Here is a 27,230-nt window from a genome sequence, read left to right as displayed (position 1 = left end):
AAGTCGCTCAGTCGTGTCCGACTCTTCGCGACCCCATGGACTGCAGCCTACCAGGCTCCTCTGTCCATGGAATTTTCCAGGCAAGAGTACTGGAGTGGGGTGCCATTGCAGAAACCTGGCGAAATAAAGCTACAAAACACAGAGTGCATAGCTCTCCGGCTCTGAACTCAGGCTCCCAACACAGGCCACGCCCACTTCCCCGCGCAGATCCGCCCAACCTGCGAGCGGACCCGCCCACCCTGAGCGCAGGCCACGCCCACCCCACGATCTGAGGGCGGAGCTTTCTTCGGCGCAGACGCGCTGGGGCCCCCGGGGGTAGTGGCGGGGCTGGCAGGTGAAGGGAAGTGGGAGAAGGTCCCAGCTACTGGGGAGCCTTCGTCTGTCATCAGTCCCTTCCTTCCTCCAATCTGCCTCCGTTCCCGTACTCTGTCTACACTTTCTTGGGGCTGATCGGAAACAAAAGGGCAAAGGGGCGCACGCAGCAGAGTCAGGTCCTGAAATCACCAGGGGATTTCTTTTGCGGGCGAGAAGGTGAAAAGGAAGAATAGTGACCAGACTCTGGCTCCAACGGCTTCAGCCAGCGGCTAAGGCAGCCGTGATAACGCTTTCTCAAAGTGAAAGCGAAAGCCAAGTAGACGGAGAAGACTGACGGCGCCAGGCGGCCGACCAGGCAGGGGTGTTTGAAGCCCCTTCTCCAGCCGACCCCTGGCCAGCGGGGGGACTGAAGAAGGGCGGCGGGGGAGGAGGGCCCGAGAGCAGCCCCCATGGGCGCCGAGGGGTGGTGCCTACTGCTCTGCTTGGCTTTCTCCGGGGCGGCGAACGTCGGTGAGTCGGGTGGACAGGCTGGTAGGGTGCGTTGGGCTCAAGAAGCATCAGGTAGTCACCCTCACCGAGGTCCCAGAGAGAGTAAGGGGCCGGGGATGGCTTCCAAGCGCCCTCTAAGCCCAACAGGTGGAAGGTTCCGCGGCTAGTAACGGTGAGAACCAATTTTGCTCGGAGGGAGGCTGAGAACTCAGTGGAAAGGGCCAAACCAAGGATCTAGGGGCCTTCTCGGTTATACCGCAAAAGCAACAGACCCTGGGGACTAACTGGGAAGTTGAGAGGCTGTTAACGTCCAACAACCAGGCTCGTCTTCTCTCCCAATGCAGCTTTGCTCATTCATTTCCTTTTGCTGAGAATTCCTTTAACGGAAGAGAGAGCTTTTCATGGATTGTTGGAAATAAGAGTTTCATAAATCTGGTTCAGGGTAAAACAGGAAAGGAGCTAGGGATCAAGAAGATTAACCCTTGATGACTTGGCAGTTTCGGGCAGGGAGTAAATATAGGAGTAACTTTCTGGGCAACAGGGTGCTCACACCAGCCTGTTCCCTGCAGCAGAAAGGCAATGGCAGGTGGTGGACGTGGTCCTGGACTGCTTCCTGATGGAAGAAGGTGGGCACCATGGAGGGTTCGCCAGCAGTGAGAACATGGTGAAGGCCGTGCTGGTGCTGAGGCAGGTACCAGTGCCGGACGATGGCTCCCTGGAAGGCCTCACGGACTTCCAAGTGGATACACTGACCAAGGACAACTCACTCATTACTTTCGAGGCCTCAGGTACAAGCCCTCCACCCTGTGCCCCAGTCCTTCTGGGCTCCCTCCAGTTCCTAAGTCTGGTTCCCAAGTAGGCTCACCCACACCGGCTTCCCATCAGCCCAGGTATTCTCTACCCAGCTCCATATCTGTGCTGCCCTCTTCTCTCCACAGTGAACCTGGTACAGATTCCCCAGGCCGAGGCCCTGCTCCACGCTGACTGCAGTGGGAAGGAGGTGACCTGTGAGATCTCCCGCTATTTCCTCCAGGCCAGGCCAGAGGCCACTGTGGAGATGGCAGCCTGGTTCATCACCAACGTGCAGGTATCTGGAGGGGGACCAGGTGTCTCCATGGTGATGAAGACTCTTGAGGATGCTGAGAATGAGACTGTCTTGCATCCCACGCTGAAACTGCCCCTGAGCCCCCAGGGGACTGTGCGGACTGCAGGTGAGAAAACGAAAAGCAGCAGAAAGTTTTGATTTTTTTTAAAGGGGTAGAGATAGGGGAATAGTAGGAGAAGGGAGGGGACAAGACCACCTCCATGCACATTGGTCATCTCAGGGGGTTCCCAAGGCCTCAGTCTGTTCTTCCCAAAGACCCCAAAGGGGGATGATTTTCACCTAGTCGGGTGACCTGAGGACATAAGACATGTGATGCTCTATCCACTTGTGCTGTCCACAGCTGCCTTAGTGAGCTGAGTACTAGTTTCTCCCAGGGAGCAGCTAGCCTGATCTAGTGCTTCAAGATGAGAGTGGAACACAGGCCCACAGAATTTGTTCATTATCTCTCTCTTTTAATTTATTTATTTGGCTGTGCCAGGTCTTAGTTGCAGCATGTAGGATCTAGTTCCCCAACCAGGGATCGAACCCAGACCTCCTGCATTGGGAGTGTGGAGTCTTACCCACTGGACCACCAGGGAAGTCCCCCTGGATGTTTCTGAATCCTGGCTGCTATCTTGTAGATGTCCCACCACTTGGATTTGTCTTTTTTTTCATTAGACTGAAGTTCAGCATGTTTGGCTCAGATTTCACCACTGTGTGCTTTTTTAAACTCTGACTTCTTTAGTCTTCTCGTCAGCCTTGCCCTAAGCACATGAACATGGCAACACTGAGTGGCTTGCCGTAGGTCACAGAGCCAGTAAGTGGAAGAACCAGGCTTCCCAAAGCTTTGCTGGCTGTTCCAGGAGTTCCTTCATACCTGAGGGTCCATGGTAACCCATACTTTCGTATGTGTAATTTGTCTGGTCCATAACTTTCATCAGATTGTGCAGGGGGTACAAAATGGTGAAGAGTACCACGTGTGCGTGGTGTCTCTCAACACGCCCCAGGCGTGCTACAGCTCAGGGGTCAGGTGGCCTCAAGGAGGGAGCAGCCCACAATCACCCCTCTTACTCCCCGGTGGCTCAGATGGTAAAGAATCCACCTGCAATGCAGGAGACCAGGGTTTGATTCCTGGGTCAGGAAGATCCCCCGGAGAAGGGAATGGCAACCTACTCCAGTATTCTTGCCTGGAGAATCCCATGGACAGAGGAGTCTGGCAGGCTCATAGTCCATGGGGTTGCAAAGAGTCGGACACGACTAAGTGACTAATACGTTTCACTTTCTCCCACAGTGGAGTTCCAGGTGACCACACAGACGCCATCCCTAAATTTCCTGCTGGGGTCCACAGCCTCCCTACACTGTGGTTACTCCGTGGCACCTGGCTTGGACGTTACCAGCGTGGAGTGGCGGCTGCAGCATAAGGGCAGTGGCCGGCTGGTATACCACTGGACCATGGGGCAGGGGCAGGCCAAGCGGGAGGGTGCTACCCTGGAGCCTGAGCAGCTGCTCACAGCTGGAGATGCCTCCCTCACGCTACCCAGCCTCACTCTACAGGATGAGGGGGCCTACATCTGCCAGATCACCACCTCCCTGTTCCGAGCTCAACAGGTCATCCAGCTCTACATCCAAGGTGAGGCCAGGGTCAGTGACCCTGCAGAGAGGAAAAGGAATATGCCTATGAGAGTGTTTTCCGGAATGGGATCAAACACAAGGGCACTTTGCTGAGAGGCAGACTGCAATCCCACAACCTGACTGGCTTCTCTGTCCTAGAAGCACGGATGGCATCAGATTGAGTTTCCCATCAGGCTCTCAGAGAATTCCATTCAGTTTCCCATCAGGCTCTAGAATAATTCCACTGAGAAATGTCCCGGCCAAGACCCTGCTGCCCTGCCCCAGCTGCCTATCTCCGGTCACCCCAGTCCTTCTGGACCACGTTCTAAGGAGGAGCAGCAGCAAACCAAGGAGGGGCTGTGGGAGCAGTCCTGACGTGAAGAATTGTTTTTCTTTTTATTTATTTTTTTAATTTTGTTTCTTTTATTTATCACTGATGGCTGTGCTGGGTCCCTGGACTTCCCTCTAGTTGCCCTCCACAGGTCTGTCTTTGTGGTGGCTTCTCTTGTTGCAGAGCCCAGGCTCCAGGGCATGCGAGTCCAGTAGTAGCAGCTTGTGGCTCAGAAGTTGTGGTTCCCAGGCTCTAGAGCACAAGCTCACTAGTTGTGGCTCATGGGCTTAGTTGCTTCGTGGCACGGGGGATCTTTCCAAACTAGAAATTGAACCCGTGTCTCCTGCATTGGCAGGTGGATTCTTTACCACTGACCCACCAGAGAGGGCCCCCGTCCCGCACTGGGAGGACTGTTTTAAAGCTTCCCTTGTAGCTCAGCTGGTAAAGAATCCACCTTCAACACAAGAGCCCCCAGCTCGATTCCTGGTTCGGGAAGATCTGCTAGAGAAGGGATAGGCTACTCACTCCAATAATATTCTGGCCTGGAGAATTCCATGGACTGTATAGTCCATGGAGTTGCAAAGAGTCGGACACGACTGAGCAACTTTCTTACGTCACCTTACACGACTGTTTAAAATCACTGGCTGATGGTGATGTTAAGAAGCAAGCCAACCTCTAGTTGGTTTTGCTGTTGTTTTTCAGTGACCTGTGGGAATCATGCCCCTTTATGTCCTGCCTCCAGGATGCACCCCGCACCTCACTGAGTAGAAACCCTCCATCCCCACAACCTGCTATCATGCTCAGCAGGAGGAGAAGGCTCCAGGCTCCTCTGCTGTCCTGTGATCCCTGTGGGATTTGATCGCTCCTCCTTTCTTCCAGCTTCCCCCAAAGTACAACTGAGCTTGCTGAACGAAGCCCCACCAGCCACCCTCATCTGCAATGTTGCTGGCTACTACCCACTGGATGTGTCTGTGACCTGGACCCGGGAGGAACAGGGTGGCTCCCCAGCCCCTGTCTCTGGCGCCTCCCTCTCCAGCCTCCGGCAGAGCCCAGCTGGCACCTACAGTATCTCCTCCTCCCTGACGGTGGAGCCTGGCTCTACGGGAGCCACTTACACCTGCCAGGTCACCCACGTCTCCCTGGAGGAACCCCTGGGGGTCCATGCCTGGGTTGCCCCACCAGGTATGGGACTGCCCTACTTTCCCCACCTCTACACCTGGGCTCAGGGCTCCTGTCCTCCGACCTAGTTCTGCTTCCTACGGTCTCAGCTGCTGCTTTCCCAAGGTGGGGGCCTTCAGAAGTCCAACCACATGTTCCCCGAATCTTTTATTATCCCCTGGATCCTGGGGTACCAGGCACTGCTGAGAGCTGGAGACCAGGGCTGAGCAGTTCCTCATCCTGCCCTCGAGGAGCTGGAGGGACAGACTAGGCCATCAGGGCAGATGACCCACCCAGGGGGTAGGGGGAGGCCTGCGAGGCTCAGAGGGCCAGGAACACCAGGACAGAAGGAACGCACGTGTGACAGCCTCATTATAGAATAGCCTGAAAGAACCGGGGGAGCCGCATGGCTAGGGGCAAGGGTGTGGGGGGAAGGGGGCTGTGGTCACGAAGCTTGAGCGGTGCTTGTATTTATTCAGGACTGAGCCAGCCCTGCACTGAGCACTCAGATGTGGGCCAGCACACATTCTCACACCTTCCATTTTAGAGATGAGTAACGGACTACAGTCCAGAGGATCGCAAAGAGTCGGACACAACTAAAGCGACATAGCGCACAGACGCAACGGCACTTACAGATGTCCAGTCAAGGTTGTCTGCCTAGAAAATGGTAAAACGGAAAACGTGAACAATAGGTCGCCTGATTTCTCTACAGCTTTAACCCCCCTGCTGCTATTGGTGGGCAAATAACAGGCCTCCAGCTGAACTTTATCCTGAGGCCACAGAATGTCATCAAAAGGTCTTTTTTGTTTTTAATGTTTGGCGGATATTGAAAAGTTTATTTTTTGAACATTGATACTTTTATTTTTTAACTAGAGGAAAATTGCTTTACAATGTTGCATGGAAAAGTCTTATGCCATGCAGAGTTTGCAACTTGAAATGCATTACTTGGTGGCTTGCGAGGCCATAAGCTTCCCTAAAGTTTATGGGATTTTGCCTCAGCTTACATCACTCCCCAGTTATTTACAAAATTGCAGTTTAACTGTCAGCAACTTTGTTTAGTTGCTCAGTCCTGTCCGACTCTTTTGCGACCCCACGGAGTACAGCACACCAGGCTTCCCTGTCCATCACCAACTCCCGGAGCTTGCTCAAACTCAATGTCCATTGAGTCGGTGATGCCATCCAGCCATCTCATCCTCGGTCGCCCCCCTTCTCCTCCTGCCCTCAATCTTTCCCAGCATCAGGGTCAACTGCTAATCTAAACTAAATCTCTCTTGTAAGACAGTTTGGAAAACTGTTGTCACAAAGTGGGAAGAGGTGGAGGATTGTGTGGAGTAACAGGCGGACAACCACCCCCAGCAGGTCCCAGCACCCCATGTGCCTGGTCCCTGGCTGAGGGCAGAGGAGCAGCTGATTGGAGCTCCTCGGCCAGGCACATACACACACACACAGCACGCTCTCCTTCCTGCGTGCACACGCTGTGGGCGAGGGTTCAGGAGGATTCTTGCCACTGATTTCCCTCCACGCCTCTGTCAGTTGCAGAGCAGAAGTCAGCCCTGGGAGTCCTTCTGGCCAGCATCCTCTTCGTCCTGACCTTGCTGTTCCTGGGGCTGCAGAGACGCCAAGGTAAGAAAGCGCCTGGACACCATGGGTTCTATCCCTGACCGCCCTCACTTAGAGATCAGATGCTCTGAACACCGCCACGCCCAGACCAGGAATAAAGCCAGCCCAGTTCCAGCTCTTGGAGTTACCCCACTGACAGCAACCTTGTTCCCTCCTGTTTCCTCCTAGCTACCTCACCAAGGTCTCCCAAAACCTCAAGGCACTCTGGGTAGCCGCTCTCCTGCCTTAAATGTAAGAGATTCACATTCTCCCAGAAGGACTCTGAGCCGAATCCCAGACTCCAAAAGGCCCCAAGAAAGCTAAAAAGAAGGCATGGATCACTGACTCTGGATTTCTACAGGCCCCTGCCCTCCTTCATTGCACGCCCTGGGCCGATATACCAAGGGAGAGAGCGTGGAGAGGTGGCAGGGTGGCAAGAAGGCAGAGGTCTGGGTGGAGCTTGAGACCTGAGCCAGCTTGGAGGTGGAGGTGTGGGGCTGGAAAAGATGCCAGAAAAAAAAATTCAGAAAGGAGCAGGGGAAGGACAGTGGGACAGGGTGGGAACTGGACGAACACACAGTCACCGAACTATGTCCAAATAAAAGCGCTGAGTGTCCTCGGAAGCAAAGCTTCTCCACTTCCCTCTTTCCCCACTCGGGGCCCCGCCTCCCAGCCTTGCTACTCTACCTGCCAAGTGTCCGAGATGTGAAACAGAGACCCTCAGAGGTGGCCCCCAGGGCCCCGTCTCAGCTGCTCTGTGTAACCCTGAGCTGTGGTTAAGCTCCTGCCCCTTTGGATGGCTGCTGGACATTTTAGGACTCTACATGCCCCTCACCCCCTCAGCTGCAGGGGAGAGATTGCTCCTTTTAGTCATTTCTCAAACGGGTCTGGTCAGTACACTGGACTTGACAGCAGACGGCTGTGCGTGAGGGTCGTGGGGAGCAGAGCGTCTGGCCCAGGACCTAGGGGGAGATGGCGGCAGCTGTCTGAGAAGACCTGCAGGTGTCTGCACTCAGCTTCCTGCCACGGGTTCCTGTCACTCACACCTGGAAGAGCTGCCGGGTGGCATCAGGCATGAAGGCTGAGAGCGGAGACCACGTCCCCTGCCAACACCCAGACCTTTCATCTCGAGGGTGATGGCACATGTCAGCCATCCTTCCGGCCCAAAGCACCGTGGGAAGGGAACCAAAGAGAAACACCACCCTCCACCCCGCCGAGGTCACTCCAGCCCAAACAACAGCCGACTCGCTTTAGTGGTAGGAAGCTGTATTTTTTGGCCTTTGTTCAGAATACAGGAAATTGGTGAATACATGCCTTTGGTGGAAGTACATCTGTTATTATTCCGTACATGGAGGAGAGTGAGGTTAGGAAAAAAGACAGAGAGGTGATGACAGACACACAGCGGAGACCCCACACCGTCTCATGGCAAACCGAGGAGGGGCTGTGGGGCCTCAGCTTCACGTGGCCGCCGAGCCCCGGGCTCAGTTGCATATGTGCTTATGCACATGGGTGTGGGGTGCGGGGGTGAGGACAGCGAAGACACAAAAGAGGGGACAGGCGGGGTGAGAAGGAGCGTAGAAGGGCTGCGTCCCCAGAAGCACTGAGCCAACTACCTCTGGGACAGACGGGGCAGAACCCAGAAGTGATTTCCTGTGATGGGGCGGCCCAGGAGGGCGGGTTTGCTCCAGGCTTGGGACACATCGAGGCCAGTGGTGGTTCTTCTCCAGCGGTGACCCCCTGCATCAGGCAAGGGGAGCCCAGGGGAGAGTGGAGGCCTTCGAGGGGGGCCGTGAGGAGGGCACATTGACTGCCTTCGTCCAGCTCTTCCGTCCCACCCTGGGGCAGGACGAGGGGAAGGGGGGTCGGGGCGGAGGGAGAGGCAGGAGGGTTGTGCGTCGTGAAATGCTACTGCATGGAGGGCCAGCCAGCCCAGCCTGGCCCCCTGCCGCCTCCCGCTGGCTGGACGGGACGCATGAGGGGACCAGGTGGGCCCTCCGCCCCTCACACCCGGTCTGGCCCACTCGATGCCCTTTCCTGAGCCCAGCCCCAGCCCCTGAGACAGGCCGAGCAACCCCGTCCTCGGGTCCCACTGTCTGTGCCACAAACCACACAGAGAAGTGGGGAGCGGAGGAGGGAGCGCGGAGTCCAGGTGCACAGGGTGCTCTGGGATGGGAACGAACTGCAGCAAGAACAGAGGCCACTCTGGGTGGGGAGGCCCCGAGGCGGCACAGGACCCACAAGCAGGCCTGTCTGTTGACATCCACCTCAACCCCGGGGCTGGGTCGCTGCAGGCACTGGGCTCCCTCAGCACTCAGAGCACGGCCGGGCCCCCCTTTTCTTTAGCAAGTTCACTGGGGGAGTATAGGGGGGTAAGGACTCCCCAAGGGTCCAGGGCTTCTCACCTCCAGCCCCTCATCCTCCTCCATCAACAGGAAGGAGCAACAGGAACCTCAGAACGAGAGGGTGAGAAGTGACTTCCTCCAGGCTTGTTATTTTTCGGGTTAGGCCCTGGACTTGCTGTGTCTCTATAACCCACAGGCATCCTCTCTTTATCTATGCCAGTAAAATTCAGTGAGTCTCAAACTCTGGCTAAATGAAATTATTTGATGCCCTCATGAACAACACAGAATGGTGTAGAAAACATGGACGAGCGCCCCATCCAGATATGAGCTGGCGGAACTGCTTCTAGAATGGGAACGGGAGTCCTGGCATTTTTTCGCTATGAATATGTGTCCTCCAGGTCGCTGGAGGACAAAGTAAAAGGTGGTAAGATCCCTGAAGACAGAAAATCTTAAGACTAACGGATGGGACATCCCTCTGCAAAACAGGCTTGACTTTCTTAAGGCATCCTGCACCAGGCCCAGGCTGGACTGCAGACCCGGTCCAGGCTCCCCTGCAAGGCCTGGCCCAGGAGAAGGACTCCAGGTGAGGGACATTCTCCCAGCTGTCCCCAGCCTGCTCCTGCCAGCGGCCTGGCCTGGCTTTTCCAGGCAACACCACGAGCATAAGCCTCTTCTCCTCCCCCTAGTCCTGGCCCTTTCTTGGGCAGGTCACCTCAGCTCCGCCCCTTCCTAGGCCCTCTGCCTCCAACCCTTTGGGGGAACTTGAGAGAGCGTGAGAGGGGAGGAAGGAGATGCCCGCTGTTGTTTACCAGGCAGTTACCTCAAGACTGCACCATGAGCAGCATTTCCGGTGTCACAGGACCAAGTGCAAATGAAAGCAACAAAGGAGGAGTGGGCGATGGCGAAGCGGGGCTGGGATGGAGGACGGCAGATGGGGGAGTGCCAGGGAGAGACGGAGGGAGAGAGGGACATGAGTTCAGACGGCTGGGGGGAACAGGGACGGGGGTGGCATGTTCTCAAGCAAAAAAGTAGACTGGACACAGGAATTGGGAGGTCCCAGATGGCAAAGAGAGAGACGGGAGACAAGAGGGCACATGACATCAGGTTACTAGACACCAGGGGTGGCCGCAGGTGTCCCACCCCCACGGGCACCCTCCACCCATGCCTGTGACAAAAGAGCACAACCCCACCTCCTCAGAACCAGGAGGGACCACCGTCCCCCACAGTCCTGCAGAGGGAAGGCGTGTCCATCCAGGAAGCCCCTCCTGCCCTCCCGCACCCAATGATGACCCTCCCCGCCGCCCTGGCAGCGATCTGATCTCCGTACCTCAGTCAGAGCAGCCCCACTCCCCAGGCAGGCAGGCAGGCAGGGCTGGGAGGAGACTCCGGGACCTTCCCACCTCTTCACCCCACCAGCAACCTCAGCGATACTTACTTACAATAACTACCACGATGATGGCGCAGATGGCTCCCAGCATGATCATCATCTGGGGGAACATGGACAAAGAGTGAGCCCTTGGGTTTGGGGAAGGAGGGAAGGAGGCCCGGGCTGGGGACATGAGCGCAGCACTGCCCCAGTCCTGGGGAACAGTGGAAGAAGCCACACAGCCCCCAGGATAGCTGGAAGCCTTCCAACCCCACCCTGTGCACCACCCCACTACCCCATCAGATAGTAACCCCTCCACCACAGCTGGAACTTCTCGAAAACATCAGAGCATCTGCAGCCTTCTCCTTTTCCCCTCTTCCTGTAGCCTGGAGGCTTTCAAAGGAACACCAGAGGAGACGCCAACTTTGAACCTTTAGTCATCAGGTTCATTGTTCATCATAAAGTGTTCAGCTCATTCCCCAAGAGCTGCAGGTGTTTAAATATGTATCTATCCCAGCCATTGTGTCGACATTGGTGTGTCTTCGGAAGGGTTTGCACGGGTCCTCCAGGAAAAAGCAGCTTGACTAACCCCTCCAAACTCCTTAAGGTCTCCAGGGCCCCCAGTGAGTGGTTCTGAGTGCTCTAGCGTACCCTGGTGGCTAGCTTGGGTAATGCAGCTTAAGAAAGCGGCGATCCAGATTTCCTCTCAAGAGAGGCGCCAGCAGAGGATGTGGAACCATTCCACATTCCACAGAGAATGTGGAACCTAAGGGTTTTCCTGCCTCCTGTGCGTTGAGACCCAGGAAAATAACAGGGAGGGGACAGGAACACTCACCTTGCAGTTTTTCCACCAGTACTTCCTCTTTAGCTTGGCAGCGCTGCTCTCAAATTGTGATGCACCCGCCTGCAGAGCGTCGGCTCGGTCATCCAGCTCTGACAGCTTCTGGTCCCTCTCCAGGACCTTGTCCACGTTTACACGCATGATGTCCACCACCTGAGCAGGGCATGGGAACACAGAGCGGCTAAGCTCCCCCAGAGCTGGGGAGAGCACCCCGAGGCTGCCCTGCCTAACTCTACAGGGTGCCCTGCCTCCCAGAGCCGTTAGCTGCCCCTCTACATAAAGAGAAGTTTCCAGACTCCCATGATTTGGAAACCCTCGGAGAAAAAGCTATCCACCTACCTCCTCCACTTGTGCCTGGGTCTGCTGTAGTCGTCTGTTACTGGTCATATTAGGAGGAGGGCCAGGGGGACCCCCACCTGGGGCAGCCCCTTCTGCCCCTTCAGTGGGTGGCTGAGCTGGAGCAGACCTTTGGGGAGAAGGGCACAGAGTGCGTGAGACAAGAAAGGAATCCCGTGCATTCTCGCCCCGCAGCACCAAGGTGGTGGCGATAATAAGGTTATTCGAAAACAGCAGGGGTCTAGCTCCTTGGCAATGCCAAGTGGGGAGATACGATACAGACGCAAGGCAAAAAAACAAAAGATCTTGCAACTGATGGGGCCCAGCGACACCCTGGGTGGAGGGTGGCGTCAAGAGCTCTCGTCTGGGCTGTCCTCTGACCCAAACTCAAACGCATACTCTGGCACGACGGCTACAGGGACAAATGGGCCAGCCGTATCCTGACTGTCATTTCTCTGCCTCCCAGAAGTCAACCTGGAAAACTCCAATCCAGGTTAGGAGAATTATACGCAAAAAAACTAAACCTTCAGGACAAGCTTTGGAGAAGGAAATGGCAACCCACTCCAGTAGCCTTGCCTGGAAAATTCCATGGACAGAGGAGCCTGGTGGGCTACAGTCCATGGGGTCGCAAAGAGTCAGACATGACTGAGTGACGGAGCAAGCACTCAGGACAAGCGTACAGATTAACAGCTCTTTTTTTTTTTTTTTTTTTGCAAAGGCTGAATATAAAAATAAAGGCCAAGTGGACAGTCTCTGCTGAAGGGGAGTCAGTTATTGGTATTTTTCACGTAGTGATTATAGTGTGTCGTGGCCACTGTAGGACGACTTGGAGAATCACCAAAGGCCTCTGTAGTTGGAGTGAGTCAGAACTGTTTGCTTGCTTCATTTTTTGGCAGAGAAGGTTGGGGGTTCACTTAGATAGAAGCGGGGCCCAAACCAATTGTGTTAATTGTGAGACTGTTCCAAGAGCCTAGGCAGAAAACAAAAATACTGGACACAGTCTTCAATATATAGGCATCAGGGACATTCTGTCCCTTCTTGTTCTAGATTTGGCATCAAGTCTAGGAGACTCTCCTAGTTCTTTATGTCCCAAAGAGAAATCTTGGTTTACACTGAATATATACAGACCATTCTCTTTCTCCCTTAGCCTTAGGGTGGGGGAATAATCTAGCATGAAAAAAGTGTTAGTCACTCAGTTGTGTCCAACTCTTTGCAACCCCATGGATTGTAGCCCTCCAGGCTTCTCTCTCCATGGGATTTCCCAGGCAAGAATACTGGAATGGGTTGCCATTCCTTTCTCCAGGGAATCTTCCCAAATCAGGGATCGAACCCAGGTCCCCTGCATTGCAGGCAGATTCTTTACCATCTGAGCCACCAAGGAAGCCCCATCAAGCATGGAGTCCTCCAAATAAATCCCTCTCCATGTCTCCCAACACATGGAAGCTAAATTCATGCCCTAAAGAATTTTCAGAAGTCTAACCTGAGGCGTGAGCTATTCTCTGCCAAGGAAGAACTCACAGGTAGGAGAGAAATTGCTCAAATTTGATGGAGAAGAGAAATTATAAGAACTCCTCAAACAGAAGCAGAATCTCACAAAGCACACCTCATCAGAGCAGTCCAAGAGTAAATGTACTACGGATAAAACATCACAAAGTCGCCAAAAAGGAAAAGCCTTGACTATTCACAGTAGAACTAATACCCAGAAGTTCCTCCTCTCTACGTAAATTTCAGTCTAAAGAGACAGAGAATAACCCCTCAGAAAGGCTATTCTAGCAGATGACACCTGACTTATCCCAGTTAAAAGAATTGTTTTCCCATTTCCCTTTAAGGCACAAAAGAGGCAAAGTAAAGATACAGAGCTCTGGAAGCCACTAGACTCCTCTGCTGCTACTGAGCTAAGCAATCTAATTCTCTGATGAAAGTGGAAAATTCAGTGAGTAGGAAGCAGCCGGTGTTTGGTCTTGGAAGTGGTCCAGGCTGGTGGCACCAATGACAAGATTAAGGTCAGAGACCTCGTGACACCCTTCTAGTCACCATGCTTTCCTCACCTCCTTCCTTCATCCCACATGGATGCTACTGGGAACAGTCAGCGGAGAAGGCTCCCCCTGCCCAAAATGAAAACACAGAGCATCCTAGGGCTTGGCCAAAACACGTAAACTACCATATACAGCTAAAACTGTAGAAATCAAATACAAATAGTTAGAAAGCTTTGGAAGGGACCATTTCACTTACTACTTGTTGGGAGTTGGGAACACGCAGGAGTAACATATCCAAGGCTAGTTATAAGCCTTATGTAACATAAGTACATCTCCCCCCCCCCCTTTTTTTTTTTGTCACCAAGAGAAGCAATATGAATACGTCTTGGACCAGGCCAGGACTCTGGGCAAGAACGGGAAGTTCTTCCACTTGTCTAGCTATAGTTCTCCCTTAGGATCTTGAGACAGGGATGACCATGACTAGATGACTAAATTGATTATTAGAGACTAAACCTAATGTGTTAAGGGAAGGTGGAGGTGCGGGAGTGGTCCTCAGCTCTATTTCTCTTCCAAATACTTGGCTAAGACTCACTGACAGGAAAACACCTCCTCTATGGGTGGCCTTGGGATGAATGGCTGCTCGGAATTGCCTACCACTGCCCCTGGAGTCCTTGTGAGCTGCTCACCAGAGAACTGGCAGACAAGTTTCTGAAGCTTTGCTCACTACCAAGAGGGGGCTGCTCATCGCGATCGGGTTGAGGGGTGTACACAAGTGCAGACGCTGCAGAGCAACCCAAGCAGCTAACTGGCAGGTGCACCCATGACTGTCCTTCCAGAAGCCCTAAGTACCGCCTTGATCAGTGACAAGAAAGAGCCTGGAGCCCCTCTCGGGTGTCTCCACGCCCCACCTTCGCCGGAGACCCGACTGAGGAGTCTCGCAGGCGAGAGGAGAGGGGGCAGTGAATGTGGGACCCCCGCGCCCCGGCCGCGCCCGTGCGGTGCCGGCTGCGGCTGGTGCAGGAATGGGGTGCTGTCTCCCCTCCCGGGGGGGTGGCCCGGCCCGGGGGCGGCGCGCGGCGGTGGTTCCCCGCGCCGCCGCAGCTGCTGCAATGCGCCATTTTCGGTCCCGCAGAGTCCGGCGCTGGGGTGAGAGCTGGCAACAAGGTGTCGCGCCCCCCACATCAGAGTCAACTCACATGTCACCGAGAGAAGAATGAGAGGACCGTTTCCTCTCTGGAGTCTGCGGCTAGACACCCGATCGGGAAACGCTGCGGTGAAGCCGCCCGCACCTCCGAGCTCCGCCTCTGGCTGCCCACCGGAGCTCTAACTGCGGTGGAACTTACTGCAGTTGCCGCGCCGGCCCCAGTCTTTATCAGTGCTGGCCACGCCCCCCAGATCAAGCTGACAACCCTGCAGCCCAATCCATGCCCAGAACGGGCGCTAGTCCCCGAAGCGAAGGCCGGACAAGGCCTAGAGTGCCCGCCCCTGAAAATTGGCCAATCACAGCTCTCTTCTCATTCTGACTCTGGAAAGGCGCTGCACAGAGACGATCTGACCAACTACAACTCTGGCTTGCTTATCTGTCTAACTAAGCGAAGGGGTTGGGTGGAACTCGGCGCCAACCCTCTGGAAAGGCGGCTCCAGTAGTTTGAATTGGACCTTTTTTTGGTGCCTCCCAGCCAATCGCTGAGCAGTTCCCCGCGTCTGGGCCCGCCCACGGCCCGTCTCCAGCCAATCACGCAGCTTTCTCCAACAGCAATGGGCGGGCCCCCGGCTCTCCCAAACCAGGACTCCCGAGCCCTGGGAGCTGCGGGTGTTCGGCGATCTAGGCAGGGCCCAGGTACCCGCACCCTGCCGATCTCCACCTCATCTCCCTGCTTTTGACAGACAGCTCTGAGGAGGCTGAATCCATCAAGGCAAAGCCGCAGGCTCCCGGGGCCAAAGTAAATATCAGAGCTCCTGTCATCCGATTTACACAACCAACAAGCCCCTTCATACAACGTAAATTTGACTCCCCCTTCCCTCTGCGCCTCCTATCCATCCCAGGTAGTTTACCACGTCGACTCAGTTACCCAAACCAGAGACCTGAAAACTATCTTAGATTTCCTTCCCGTTCATTTTCACCTGTCCTCTAACAATTCACCAAGTTCTCCTTCCTAGTATTTCAAGTATTCTCTTCCCTCGTCTCCCTGTCCCACTTCAGATTATTCTCTCATACCTGGATGCCATCAGTTGTAAAACTATTACTTTATGTCCCGATGAGTAAAAAGGTAACAAATAAACTGTGACATAATGCTTTCTTATCACTTCGATTTTTTATTTTATATTTATTGAAAGTGTAGGTTTCTATAGGTATAGGTTTTTATCATACTTCATTCCCATGGAAAAACATAAAAAGGAAAACAGAAAAGAGTAACACAGTAACAGTGTTCCTGAAATCTCACAGACAGCAAATTTTATGATTCATTTTTTTGACTCAGATGTGTATGATTTCCACACAATGTAGTCCTCTGTGCATGCCATCAAGGGCTTTGGTGATGCAGCATTTCTTAAAGGAATGTTCCTTTTCTGTCTCTGGAATTTTCTTCCAAGCCTCAGACACCTATTTGGCAAATTTTGATTCTTATGAGCCAGTATGACAAATACAGTATGACTGTTCTGGCTAATAGTTATAGTCAAACATCCCAATTTATATGTTCAAATGAAAAAAAAGTGCCAAGTGGCCTCTTAAAATTAATGAAATATAGTATCTTCCTGTTTCATCTTGCCCCTTAGTTATAACCATCCTCTAAGAAACCACCAGGGTGATCTACCCAAATGTCACAACCCTACTTAAAAACGTTAAACAATTAGAAACATAATGCATTGATCATATGTGTTTATTCCATCCCCCTTCTGAAACTACATCGAAATGAGAATTTGTAAAAATTGAAAACAAATTATAAACCCTTCAAGACAAATAGAATGGAAGGAATTGGTCCTGACAGCACGAATGGCTAAATATGCCCACCAGATTCATATGAGGTTGAACAACAACAAAAAAAAATACAGAGAGGTTCCAGTTTAGGCTTATTACAGATAAAGCTGCCATGAACATTCATGTGCAGATTTGTGCCATGCATCGTGCCAAGTCATGCCAGTTGTATCCAACTCTGTGACCCTATGGACTGTAGCCCGACAAGCTCCTCTGTCCACAGGATTCTCCAAGCAAGAATACTGGAGTGGATTGCCATGCCCTCCTCCAGTGGATCTTCCCAACCTAGGGATCAAACCTGAGTTTCTAATGTCTCCTGCATTGGTAGGCAGGTTCTTTACCACTAGTGCTGCCCATGTGCAGGTGTGCATGAACATAAATTTTCATTGCTCTGAGATAAATGCCCAAGAGTGCAACTGCTGGGTGGTAAAGTAAATACATGTTTAGTTTTGTAAGAAACTGCCAAACTGTTTTTCAGAATGGCTGTACCATTTTAGAATCCCACCAGCAACATATGAAGAATCCAGTTTTTCCACATCCTCATCAGCATTTCGGAGAAGTACTGGAGAAGGCAACCCACTCCAGTACTCTTGCCTGGAAAATCCCATGGGCGGAGGAGCCTGGTAGGCTGCAGTCCATGGGGTCACGAAGAGTTGGACACGACTGAGCGACTTCACTTTCACTTTTCACTTTCATGCATTGGAGAAGGAAATGGCAACCCCCTCCAGTGTTCTTGCCTGGAGAATCCCAGGGACGGGGGAGCCTGGCCGGCTGCCGTCTATGGGATCGCAAAGAGTCGGACATGACTGAAGCAACTTAGTAGCAGTAGCAAAGGCTAATGATGTTGAATATATCTTAATGTGTTCATTTGCCATCTTATATATCCTCTTTGTTGAAAGATCTATTCATGTCTTTTGCCTATTTTTTAATTGGGTTGTTTATTTTTTTGCCTTCGAGTTTTAAGAATTCTTTAAATATTCCAGATAAAGTACTTTGTCAACTAAATAGTTTCTCCCAGTCTCTCTTTTGTCTTTTCATCCCCTTAACTGGAACTTTCATAGAGTAAACATTTTCAATTTTGTTAAGATCCAATTTATGAACTTGTCCTTTAATGCATCACTTTCTGTGTCACACTTTGCCTAGCCCTAGAGTCTCATACTTTTCTCCTATTTTATTTTCCAAGAGTTAGATAATTTTGTTTCATAATCCATTTCGAGTTAATTGCTGTATGAGGTATGACATTTAGGTCAGGGTTCCTTTTTTTTTTCAATGGATGTCCAATTGCTCCAGGACAGTTTGTTGAAAAAGAAACCCTTCCTCCATTAAACTGCTTTTGCATCTTTGGCAAAAATCAGTTGGGCTGGGAATTCCCTGGCTGCCCTGTGGTTGGGATTCAGCACTTTCACTGCTGCAAGCTCAGACTCAATCCCTGGCTGGGGAAGAGCCCACAAGCCACACAGAGCCACCAAAAAAGACAAAGGAAAACCAGCTGGGCGTATTTGTGAAGGTCTGTTTCTGGGTTTTCTATCTGGTTCCATTGATCTATGTGTCTGTCCTTCTGCCGATGACACACTGTCTTAATTATTGTAGCAACAGTAAGCCTTAACATCAAGTAGAATTATTTCTCCCATTTTATTGTGCTTCTCCAAAGTTGGTTTAGCTATTCTAGATCCTTTGCCTAAAAGATCATTTTAAAAAGGCATTTATGTAAACTGGCAAGAAAGTAGACTATTTAAGGACCAAAAGACTAAGTGAACACTGGTGCCTGGAGAGATAACTGGGCACTGAAGCTTGTTTTGCCTTGAGGGCATTTGCTTAAACATTTAATTTAGGCATGGTGGCCTCATAGGGTGCCACTGTGGCATAGGAGACAGAACCCAGGGCCTCCGAAGAGTTGGAGATCTAATGGAAGGCCCTACCATAAAGTCAGAACCCCAAAGGACTATATCCTCACCTGAGAGTGAATTTAAAATATGCTAATATCTGAACTGCCCTTATGGGACTACATAGAAAATCTGCTCATCTGAAACCTAGGTAGCTACTAGAGAACTATTCTTTTTTCTTTTAAATATATGCAGACAGGGCTTCCCCGGTGGCTCACCAGTAAAGAATATATCTTCCAGTGCAGGAGACATGGGTTCCATCCCTCATCTGGGAAGATCCCACATGACACGGAGCAGCTACTCTTGTGTGCCACAACTACTGAGCCTGTGCTCTAGAGCCCGGTAACCGCAACTACGGAGCCCACGTGCCACAGCTGCTAAAGCCCAAGCACCCTAGAGCCCGTGCTCTGCAACAAGAGAAGCCACCACAGTGAGAAGCCAACACACCGCAACTAGAGAGTAGCCCCCGCTTCCCACAACTAGAGAAAAAGCCTGTGCAGCAACAAAGACCCAGCACAGCCAAAAATAAATGATAAATAAAATTATCAAAAAACACAGTTATAAATATATGCAGACACTTTAGAATCAATGCTGTGGTTTTTCTGTCTGAATTCCTTATTGGTCCTAAAAACAAAATAGCAAGAACTTAAAATATTTCCAGGTCGACAGTGCCACCAAGCACCGGCTGTAGCAACGCAAGTCCTCTCTCTGGATGAGCTTATCTTCAATCTAGGCCTTGGGGAATTTCCACAGATACAGTTCCAAGAAAAATAAATCATGGTCAAAAATTGGAAACAAATAAGGAACAAAGAACCAGAAGCAAGAGCCAACAAAGATGGAGACAGGAAGTAAGAAAATTAGAAAATCAAGCCAAATAGTTCAACATCTGATTAATAGGCCTTCTGCAAAGAGAAAACAGGATATGAGGGAGAAATACTACAAAAGAAATACAAGGGAAAAAAACCTGAATTGAACAAGTCTTTCTGGATTAAATAGTACACCATGTGCCTAGCATGGTGAAAGGAAAAGAATCAGGTCAAGATAATAGCTTTGTGAAATCTCAGAATATTAGGGGAAAAGAGAAGATCCTAAAAGATTTCAAGAAGACAGAGAGAGGGAGAGGGACTTCCCTGGAGGTCCAGCGCATAAGAACCCACCTGCCAATGCAGGAGATTCGAGTTTGATTCCTCATCCCTCAGAGCAGCTAAGCTGGTGTGTTACCACTACTGAGCCTGAGCTCTGGAGCCTGTGCTCTGGAACAAGAGATGCCACTGAAGTGAGAAGCTGGAGCACCGAAACTACAGAGAAGCCTGCCCAGCAACAGAGACCCAGCACAGCCAAAAATAAACAAATAATAAAAATTATTTTTAAAAGAAAAGCATAAGAATGCCTTGGGGAGACTCAAGGCTAGAGTTATGTGTTGAATTGCATCCTCCCCAAAATTCTTATGTGGAAGTCCTAACACTCAGATCTTAGAATGTGACCTTATTTGGACCCAGGTTGTTGCAGAGATAATTAATTGAGATGAGGTCATATTGGTGTAAAATGGGCCCCTACTCCACTATGACTGCTGTCATAGAGTGGGAAAGCTTGGAGAGATATGCATGGGGAGAATGCCTTGTTCACATTCAGATAGTTACCTGTGTGTTATGTCTATAAGCCAAAGAACACCAGATACAGCCAACAAACCACTAGAGGCCAGGAGAGAGGCAGGGAATAGATTAACCCACACAACCCTGGTGATGCCTAGTCTCAAGACTTCTAGCCTTAGGAACTGCAAGTGGATACATTTCTGTTGTTTAAGCTCCGGCCTAATGGTACTTTGTATACAGCAATCCCAGAACACTCATACACCTGTCTTGAACTAGTACATGTGTTGGATTCCCAAAACAATCAACAAATTTTGTACTATATCACATACACGTGATAAAAATACCAGAAGGGATTGATTTGTTATGAATACTGGTGAGTTTAAAAACCAACAGGAGTAAACAAATCCAAGTGTTTCTTAGACCATGAACCACCCTGAAGACAAAAATAGAACATTGTTTTTTCTGCAGGACCTTTAGGTACAGAAGGCAGAGATAATCCTACTCTTCAGTTCATGACACATGATCTCTATGTATGCATAAAAAGATTTTGGTTTTTTGTTCTCTTTTTCCTTATTCCCCTTCCCAGCCATAGACAGCATTATAAATTATCTGATATTTATAATTTTGTGTTTTTGCAAAATGGGTACTGTCTTCCATGTGTATATTTTTAATTTACATAAATGATATCATGTTTTAAATCTCATTGTGTTTTTCCACTCAGCTGGAAGTTTTAAAGAGGAAAATTGAAAAAAAAATAAAAGAGGAAGATTGTACAAATTGTATATGAGCAGTTTGCTCTTTTGTTCCGATTCTCACATCCATTTAATTCGTTCCCTCCTCTGTTCTTTCCTCCTTTCCTCCCTCCCTTCTTTTTTTTCTTTGTATAACACTAACTAGGACCTTCAGTACTAAGTTAAAGTACAGCAGCAATAGAGGGCATTCTAGTCTTGTTGCTGATCATAAGGGAATTGTTTAGTCACTAAGTCATGTCTGACTCTTTGCAACTCCATTGACTGTAGCCTGCCAGGCTCCTCTGTCCATGGGATTCTCCAGGCAAGAACACTGGAGTGGGCTGCCATTTCCTCCTCCAGGGGGTCTTTCCGATCCAGGGAGGGAATCCTTGTCTCCTGCATTGCAGATGGGTTTGTTACCACTGAGCTACCTGGGAAGCCCACTCTTAAGGGAATATATATCCACTCAATATCTGGCATGGATCTCCAGGATGTCACCTTTACCAAATTAAGGAAATGTCCATCCTTCTGTTCTTAGGGTTTTTAAAATTATAAATAGGAGCTGAATTACTTAACTTCCCTTTTCTATATCGACTAAGATCATCACAGAGAATTAAACCTTCATCTTTCAAAACAGGAAGCTAATAGACATCTAAAGCTGCTAAACCATGAAGAGCAGGAGGGCATTTTATTTCAAATTATGATGACAAATACCAGAATAGTTCAAAAAAGTAAAAGCATCTCATTCTGGGAAGCTAGTCTGGAAGATGGGTAAGGCAGGAGATTGCTGTTTTTGTCATATAACTTTCCTTTTTGATTAACAATATATGCATGTATTACTCTGGTATTTTTTTTAAAGAAAGCTTAATTTAGCCAAAAAATGAAATAAGATTCATGTACCATATGAACCTACACATTTAGTATACAATCATACGATTTTTAGTATAAAGTTGTGCAGTTATCACTACTAATTCCAGAACACTTACATCAACCCAAAAAGAACCCGCATACCTATTGGTAGTCATCTCCCATCCCTCACTCCTTACCTCATCCCCTGGCAACAACTCATCTACCTTTTGTCTCTTGTGATCTGCCTATTCTGAACACTTCACATAAATGGAACTATATAATATGTAGCCTTTATGACGTGCTTCTTTCATCTTTCAAGGTTCCTCCATGTTATAGCAGTACCTCATTTTTTTTTTAATAATTGTATCTATTTTCAGCTGTGCTGGGTCTTCACCCCTGCTTAGGCTTTTCTCTAATTGCAGTGATCAGGGGCTGCACTCTAGTTGCACACGGGCTTCTCACTGTGGAGCACGAGTTCCAGGCATGCAGGCTTCCGTAGCTGCAGCACATGGGCTCTAGAGCACCAGCACAGGAGTTGTGGTACCCAGGCTTAGTTGCTCTGCAGCAAGTGGGATCTTTTTGGCCCAGGGATCAAACCCATGTCCCCTGCATTGGCAAGTGGATTCTTTACTAATGAGGGAAGCCCCCTCATTCATTTTTATAGCTGAGTAATATTTCATTATATGCATAGACCACTTTGTTTATCCATTCGTCAGTTGATGGAGATTTGGGTTGTTTCCTTTCTGGCTATTCTGAATAATGTTGCTGTGAACATTTGTCAACAAGTTTTTGTGTGACTATGTTATCAGTTCTCCTGGGTGTATACCTAGGGGAAGAATTGCTGGGTCATACGGTAACTCTCTATGTAACTTTTTGTGGAAGTGCCAGTTTTCCTAAATGGTTGCACCATTTTGCTAAAGGTTAAGTCTTAATGGTTCTTTTTTTTTAAATATATTTTATTTTTAAAAAGTATTCTTATTCATTTGACTGTGCCAGGTCTTAGTTGCAGCACATGGGATCTAGTTTCCCGACCAGGGATTGAACCCCAGACCCCTGCATTGGGACTGTGGAGCTGCATTGGGAGCTAGTGGATCACCAGGGAAGTCCCCTTAATAGTTCTTTAGTCTTCATCATAATCTGACTCTGGCCTCCATCTCCTGCCCAATTTCTCCTTAGCTCTGCCAACAAATGCCAGTCACAGCTTTCCCGTATGTGCCAGGTTGTTTCTCACCTCTGACCTTTGTTTCAGTTTCATCCGCCTGGAAAGCAGGCTAACCTCCATACCGTATCTGTTAACTGCCTCCTCCAGAAAGCCTTCCCTGCCTTCATTCCTGCTCCCCTAGGATGAGGTAAGGGGCCCTCTTCTCTGTACCTATACAGTAGGTAATTAACATGCTTTAAATGCCATAACAGATTTTACAATTATGCTTTTTCCCCCTCTGTTTTATTGAAGTCTAGTTGCTGTACATCAAAGTGATTCAGTTATACACATTCTTTTTTTTACATTCTTTTTCATTATGATTTACCCCAGGTTAGATATAGTTCCGTGTGCTATACAATAGGACCTTGTTGTTTATCCATCCTAAATGTCCTGAAGTGTAATAGTTTGCATCTACCATCCCCAAACTCCCAGTCATCCCTTTCCCTCCCTGTCTCCCCCTATAACTATGCTTCTTTGTCTACCTCCTGCACTAGGAGGAATTCTTTAAATGCAGTTGTTGTTTTTTTTTTCCTTTGTATCCCTCGAACCTACTGGTCCCCTTCAATAAATGGCTGTTGAATGTGTGACTTCCAGATATTTACCAAGGGTCTACTAAGAGCCAGAATACAAAGAGACCAGATATGAGACTAGTACAGTGAACAAATGTGTGCAAGACAGTCCCTGCCCTGAATGGGGATGAGCCCTAGTCAATGGGGAAGATGGACACTGCTGCTGCTGCTATGTCGCTTCAGTCGTGTCCGACTCTGTGCAACCCCATAGACGGAAGCCCACTAGGTTCCTCTGTCCCTGGGATTCTCCAGGCAAGAATACTGGAGTGGGTTGCCATTTCCTTCTCCAATGCGTGAAAGTGAAAAGTGAAAGTGAAGTCGCTCAGTAGTGTCCGATTCTTAGCAACCCCACGGACTGCAGCCTACCAGGCTCCTCCGTCCACGGGATTTTCCAGGCAAGAGTACTGGAGTGGGGTGCCATTGCTTTCTCCAAAGATGGACACAGAGACATATAAAACCAAGCAAGATCAAAAAGCAAACACGTGACTTCAGAGGCTTGGACACCTTAAAAAGTCTTCCATTGTCTTCTTCCATTTTTCCAAAGCCCTACACACACTCCAGAGGACTGTCATAGCATTTACACTTGCCAAATTGTGTTAAATATTTTATGTGCATAATTTCATTTATTCCTCACACAACCCTATGAGAAAAGTATTGCACTGCTCCTAATAGACAGACTAAGAAAAACTAAGTCTCATAGAAGTTAATTCCTTTGCCCAGGGCCACAGAGTGTTACAGCTTGAGTTTAAGCCCAGATCTGTCCAACCCCAAAGGCCATGTTCTTAATCAATAGTTTCTATACTATTTGCCCCTCCCCAAACTATACTATACTATACTACTCATATCAACCTAAAGCATCCTTCCAAGAAACATAAATAGCGCTTATAACCCACATAAAATATTTCTTTAAAAACAATACATCAAATACTTTCCTTATTTTATTTTGCAAATATTTACTGAGAGCCTCACACACTGGGCTTCCCTGGTCGCTCAGACAGTAAAGAATCTGCCTCTACTGCAGGAGACCCAGGTTTGATCCCTGGGATGGGAAGACTCCCCTGGAGAAGGTAATGGTTACCCACTCGTCTTCTTGCCTGGAAAATCCCATGGACAGAAGAACCTGGTGGGCTATGGTCCATGTGGTCAGAAAGATTTGAACACGACTGAGTGACTAACACTTTCACAATTTCTTTCACTTCACATACACTAGGCACAGATGACACTCAATTTAACCCTAATCAATACACAATTCTAGGAACTGTAGCATATTTTTCTCCTCTCAATTGAGTAATGTCAAACATTTAAGTTGATTTATAGCCGAGCAAGTTACCTAAAATACAAAAAAGCAGCTAGCGTCGTACTAAGGTTCATTATAGCTAAACCTACCCAGCCATCTCCCAACAAATTGTGTTCCCTCATCATGTACCACCGACCACGCTTCCTCACTGGCAATGTTCTACTTCTTTCTCTGCTTACTAAAATCCATCCTTTTGTATGGGGCCACTCCTGATTAGGCCAAAAGCATTCTCTTATCTAGATTATTTATCACCCACATCAGTGGTTTCCAAACACAGCTCATTAAAATAAACTGGCTGTTAAAATGAGAATGCCCTAAAATCAGCGGAGACATACTTTGACAAAGCAAAGGCCTAGAAACTATTGTGCATACAGGCTCAGTCACATCCAACTCTTTGAGACCCTGTGGACTAGAGCCCGCCAGGCTCCTTTATCTGTGGGACTTTTTAGGCAAGAATACTGGAGTGGGTTGCCATTTCCTATTCCAGGGATCTTCCTGACCCAGGGATCGAACTCCCATCTTCTGCGTCTCCTGCATTGGCAGGCAGATTCTTTATCACAGCACCACCTGAGAAACAATCTAAACGTCCATCAAAACGGATGTGGTTAAATCATTACGGCATATAACATGAGGACAAAAAACTAAGTTACATTAAGTGAAAACGTAACTTAATGTGCATGGAATCCAGCTTTTCAGAAAGAAGACAGGTAGGTAGATTGATAAGCCTGTATACGCACAGTATATATTAATATCCGGAAGGACTAAAAAGAACGTCATGCATGATTGCCTTGAAACAGAGCACACAAAAAAAAACCCAGCTGTAAGAAAACTTTTCACCTTACTCTTCTGTAATTTTACAATTTTGAACTATCTCCCTATATAGATGGATATTTTAATTATTAAAAAAAACCCCCACAAAACCCAAAAAGACTCTTAAGACTCAGCTCAGTTCTAAAGATCACAATCTTTGGGGGCAGGGACTAGACTTTTTAAACTGTTAAACTATGCAGAGATTCTGATGATCAATAAGGCTTAGGAACCACTCATATGGTATTTAAGGCCTCATATATTAAAGTGTACATATGAGACTATAACTTTATACCCATAACTAGAAAAGCATGGAGGGAGAATATTTTATACTGTTTTTCCTAGAGTTCTCATCTCAGAAAAGGTACTCGGTAAGTATTTTGACGACAATGGTGTAAAAGTATAATTATTTTTCTATGATATTCCATTCCAGTGCAGAAAGGTTTTTAAAAATATATTTAACATGGCATTATGGGACAATTTAAAATGACCACTTTCAATATATGAAGGGCCAAACATCAAAAGTGCCAACAATGATTTTTTTATTTTTCTAAACACCACAGGTATGGCTACACTACAAGGGCAAGTGGTGAAGTCCAAAGGTAAAACTGTAAGACTTAGGGATGAGTTCCACTTCCTCCTTGCATGAATGAGTAAAACTAGCATCTAGAGGAAACTAAAGTTGTGGATAATGGATTACAAATGAGTCCTGCATTATCACTGAGAGCATTCAAATCCCCTTCCTCATAAGGAAAAGTACTTCTCCCTTCTCTCTGGTGATAGACATGCCTCTTCCACAGTTGCCAGCTTTTTCTTCTACCGGTGCTTCCCATGTCGATTAAAGCGTTTGTAGAGAAAGCTGATGCGTTTGTTCAGGTTGTGCAGGTCATCAATGAACATCCGATTTCCTACCATTCTCTTCTTTCGAATACAACGCTGCAGTTCATTCCCCTTCCAGCCTCGAAGCCACAAGGGGCCCTTGATCAATTCTTTGGGGTGTTTTTCAAAGTTTCCTGTGTAATGTGACAGAAGGCATTAGTCCCAGTCGGAGAGAACCCAACCTCCACCAGCTAAGCCCTCACCAACAGCTGCATTTCCCCCAGCAGCACCTACAGACATGACAGTCAGGCTACAGTATAAAGAGCACAGATTCTGGAGCAAGACTGCTTGGGGTACAAATTCTGGCACTGCCACGTATTAGCTTTGTAAAAACTACCTAACGTCCCTGTGCCTGAAGTTCCTCACCTGCAAAGGAGAAAGGTTATGAGGATTAAATGTGTTAAATGCATGCAGGGGACACAGAAGAGTGCCAGGTAAACTGCCAGATAAGTGTTCTTACTATTCAACAAGGTACCATTCCCACACAGGTGAAAAAACAGTCGTTACAGCGTAACTGCCATTCTGAAATTCTGCACCATGGAGTCAAGTCTTACCCAGGATCCCGATATTGTCATATACCCCGAACATCGCCCTCTTCTGGTTCCAACGATCAATCACTTTGGGGGGCGGGAGGGTGACCCTTACATGGAACAATCTGGGAACACCTATGGATGGGAAAGAAAGAGAATGAATCTGAGCCGCTTACGAGAAGCAGCTCTCGGGGTGTCCTACATCAGCCACTTACCCAGAAAGAAACTTCTGCAGGCCAGCGGCACCAGGCCCCATAAGCGCCTGCCTGCCACCCAAGAGAGGCTCCCTGCCATTGCTCTCGTCTCTCCCCTGCAAGACTGCACGAGCACTAGAGGGAGGGTTAGACGTGACCTTCCAGGAGCTAACAGAACCTTCTCCGCTGGGGTCACGCGGGTACTAACTTCAGGCAACCATCTTGGATTTTACCCAGGTAGCTCTGGGCTCAAGGCCCGCCCCAACCCCACCTTTC

General features: G+C 49.1%; 3 protein-coding genes across 5 annotated transcripts; 1 reads left to right on the top strand and 2 right to left on the bottom strand.

The window, feature by feature from the left end:
- Window positions 1–277: 277 nt before the first annotated feature.
- On the top strand, window positions 278–7,912 carry TAPBPL (TAP binding protein like). Of its 3 annotated transcripts, none has more exons than XM_061418143.1 (7): window positions 280–825; window positions 1,377–1,592; window positions 1,743–2,015; window positions 3,180–3,518; window positions 4,710–5,012; window positions 6,522–6,611; window positions 6,777–7,912. In XM_061418143.1, exons 1-7 carry the CDS (start codon window positions 765–767, stop codon window positions 6,818–6,820), a joined length of 1,326 nt encoding a protein of 441 aa, XP_061274127.1. In that variant the 5' UTR covers window positions 280–764; the 3' UTR covers window positions 6,821–7,912. The 3 variants fall into 3 exon arrangements, with proteins under 3 accessions (XP_061274128.1, XP_061274127.1, XP_061274126.1); XM_061418142.1 differs by having other exon boundaries at window positions 281–825; window positions 1,374–1,592; XM_061418144.1 differs by lacking the exons at window positions 6,522–6,611; window positions 6,777–7,912 and adding an exon at window positions 5,536–6,505 and having other exon boundaries at window positions 278–825; window positions 1,374–1,592.
- Window positions 7,837–23,863, bottom strand: VAMP1 (vesicle associated membrane protein 1). Its single transcript, XM_061418149.1, has 5 exons — window positions 21,675–23,863; window positions 11,476–11,602; window positions 11,131–11,289; window positions 10,365–10,416; window positions 7,837–9,962 (listed from the first exon to the last, which is right to left on the bottom strand). Exons 1-5 carry the CDS (start codon window positions 21,695–21,697, stop codon window positions 9,946–9,948), a joined length of 378 nt encoding a protein of 125 aa, XP_061274133.1. The 5' UTR covers window positions 21,698–23,863; the 3' UTR covers window positions 7,837–9,945.
- A 2,013-nt stretch (window positions 23,864–25,876) lies between these two features.
- MRPL51 (mitochondrial ribosomal protein L51) lies at window positions 25,877–27,205 on the bottom strand. The gene is made up of 3 exons (XM_061418148.1): window positions 26,976–27,205; window positions 26,785–26,895; window positions 25,877–26,364 (listed from the first exon to the last, which is right to left on the bottom strand). The coding sequence occupies exons 1-3, from the start codon at window positions 27,052–27,054 to the stop codon at window positions 26,168–26,170; spliced, it is 387 nt and encodes a 128-aa protein (XP_061274132.1). The 5' UTR covers window positions 27,055–27,205; the 3' UTR covers window positions 25,877–26,167.
- Window positions 27,206–27,230: the final 25 nt, after the last annotated feature.

This window comes from Bos javanicus, chromosome 5, assembly GCF_032452875.1.
Source record: "Bos javanicus breed banteng chromosome 5, ARS-OSU_banteng_1.0, whole genome shotgun sequence".
NCBI classification, from domain to species: Eukaryota; Metazoa; Chordata; class Mammalia; order Artiodactyla; family Bovidae; genus Bos; species Bos javanicus.
The sequence above is the reverse complement of the archived record's forward strand: the minus strand, read 5'-3'. Positions and strand labels throughout refer to the sequence as shown.

Bases quoted from the DNA above. Each gene is read 5' to 3' on its own strand.
- TAPBPL (XM_061418142.1), top strand. From the start codon at position 765: ATGGGCGCCGAGGGGTGGTGCCTACTGCTCTGCTTGGCTTTCTCCGGG. The intron at 1,593-1,742 runs GTACAAGCCCTC...TTCTCTCCACAG, and splicing joins CATTACTTTCGAGGCCTCAG to TGAACCTGGTACAGATTCCC. The intron at 3,519-4,709 runs GTGAGGCCAGGG...CCTTTCTTCCAG, and splicing joins CATCCAGCTCTACATCCAAG to CTTCCCCCAAAGTACAACTG.
- VAMP1 (XM_061418149.1), bottom strand. From the start codon at position 21,697: ATGAGTTGTTGCCAGGGGATGAG. The intron at 11,603-21,674 runs GTAAGGAGTGAG...TTCTCCCCAAAG, and splicing joins AGTTGTTGCCAGGGGATGAG to GTCTGCTCCAGCTCAGCCAC. The intron at 10,417-11,130 runs GTGAGTGTTCCT...ATGTTCCCCCAG, and splicing joins ACTGGTGGAAAAACTGCAAG to ATGATGATCATGCTGGGAGC.
- MRPL51 (XM_061418148.1), bottom strand. From the start codon at position 27,054: ATGGCAGGGAGCCTCTCTTGGGTGGCAGGCAGGCGCTTATGGGGCCTG. The intron at 26,896-26,975 runs GTAAGTGGCTGA...TCCCATCCATAG, and splicing joins CTGCAGAAGTTTCTTTCTGG to GTGTTCCCAGATTGTTCCAT. The intron at 26,365-26,784 runs GTAAGACTTGAC...CACATTACACAG, and splicing joins TGACAATATCGGGATCCTGG to GAAACTTTGAAAAACACCCC.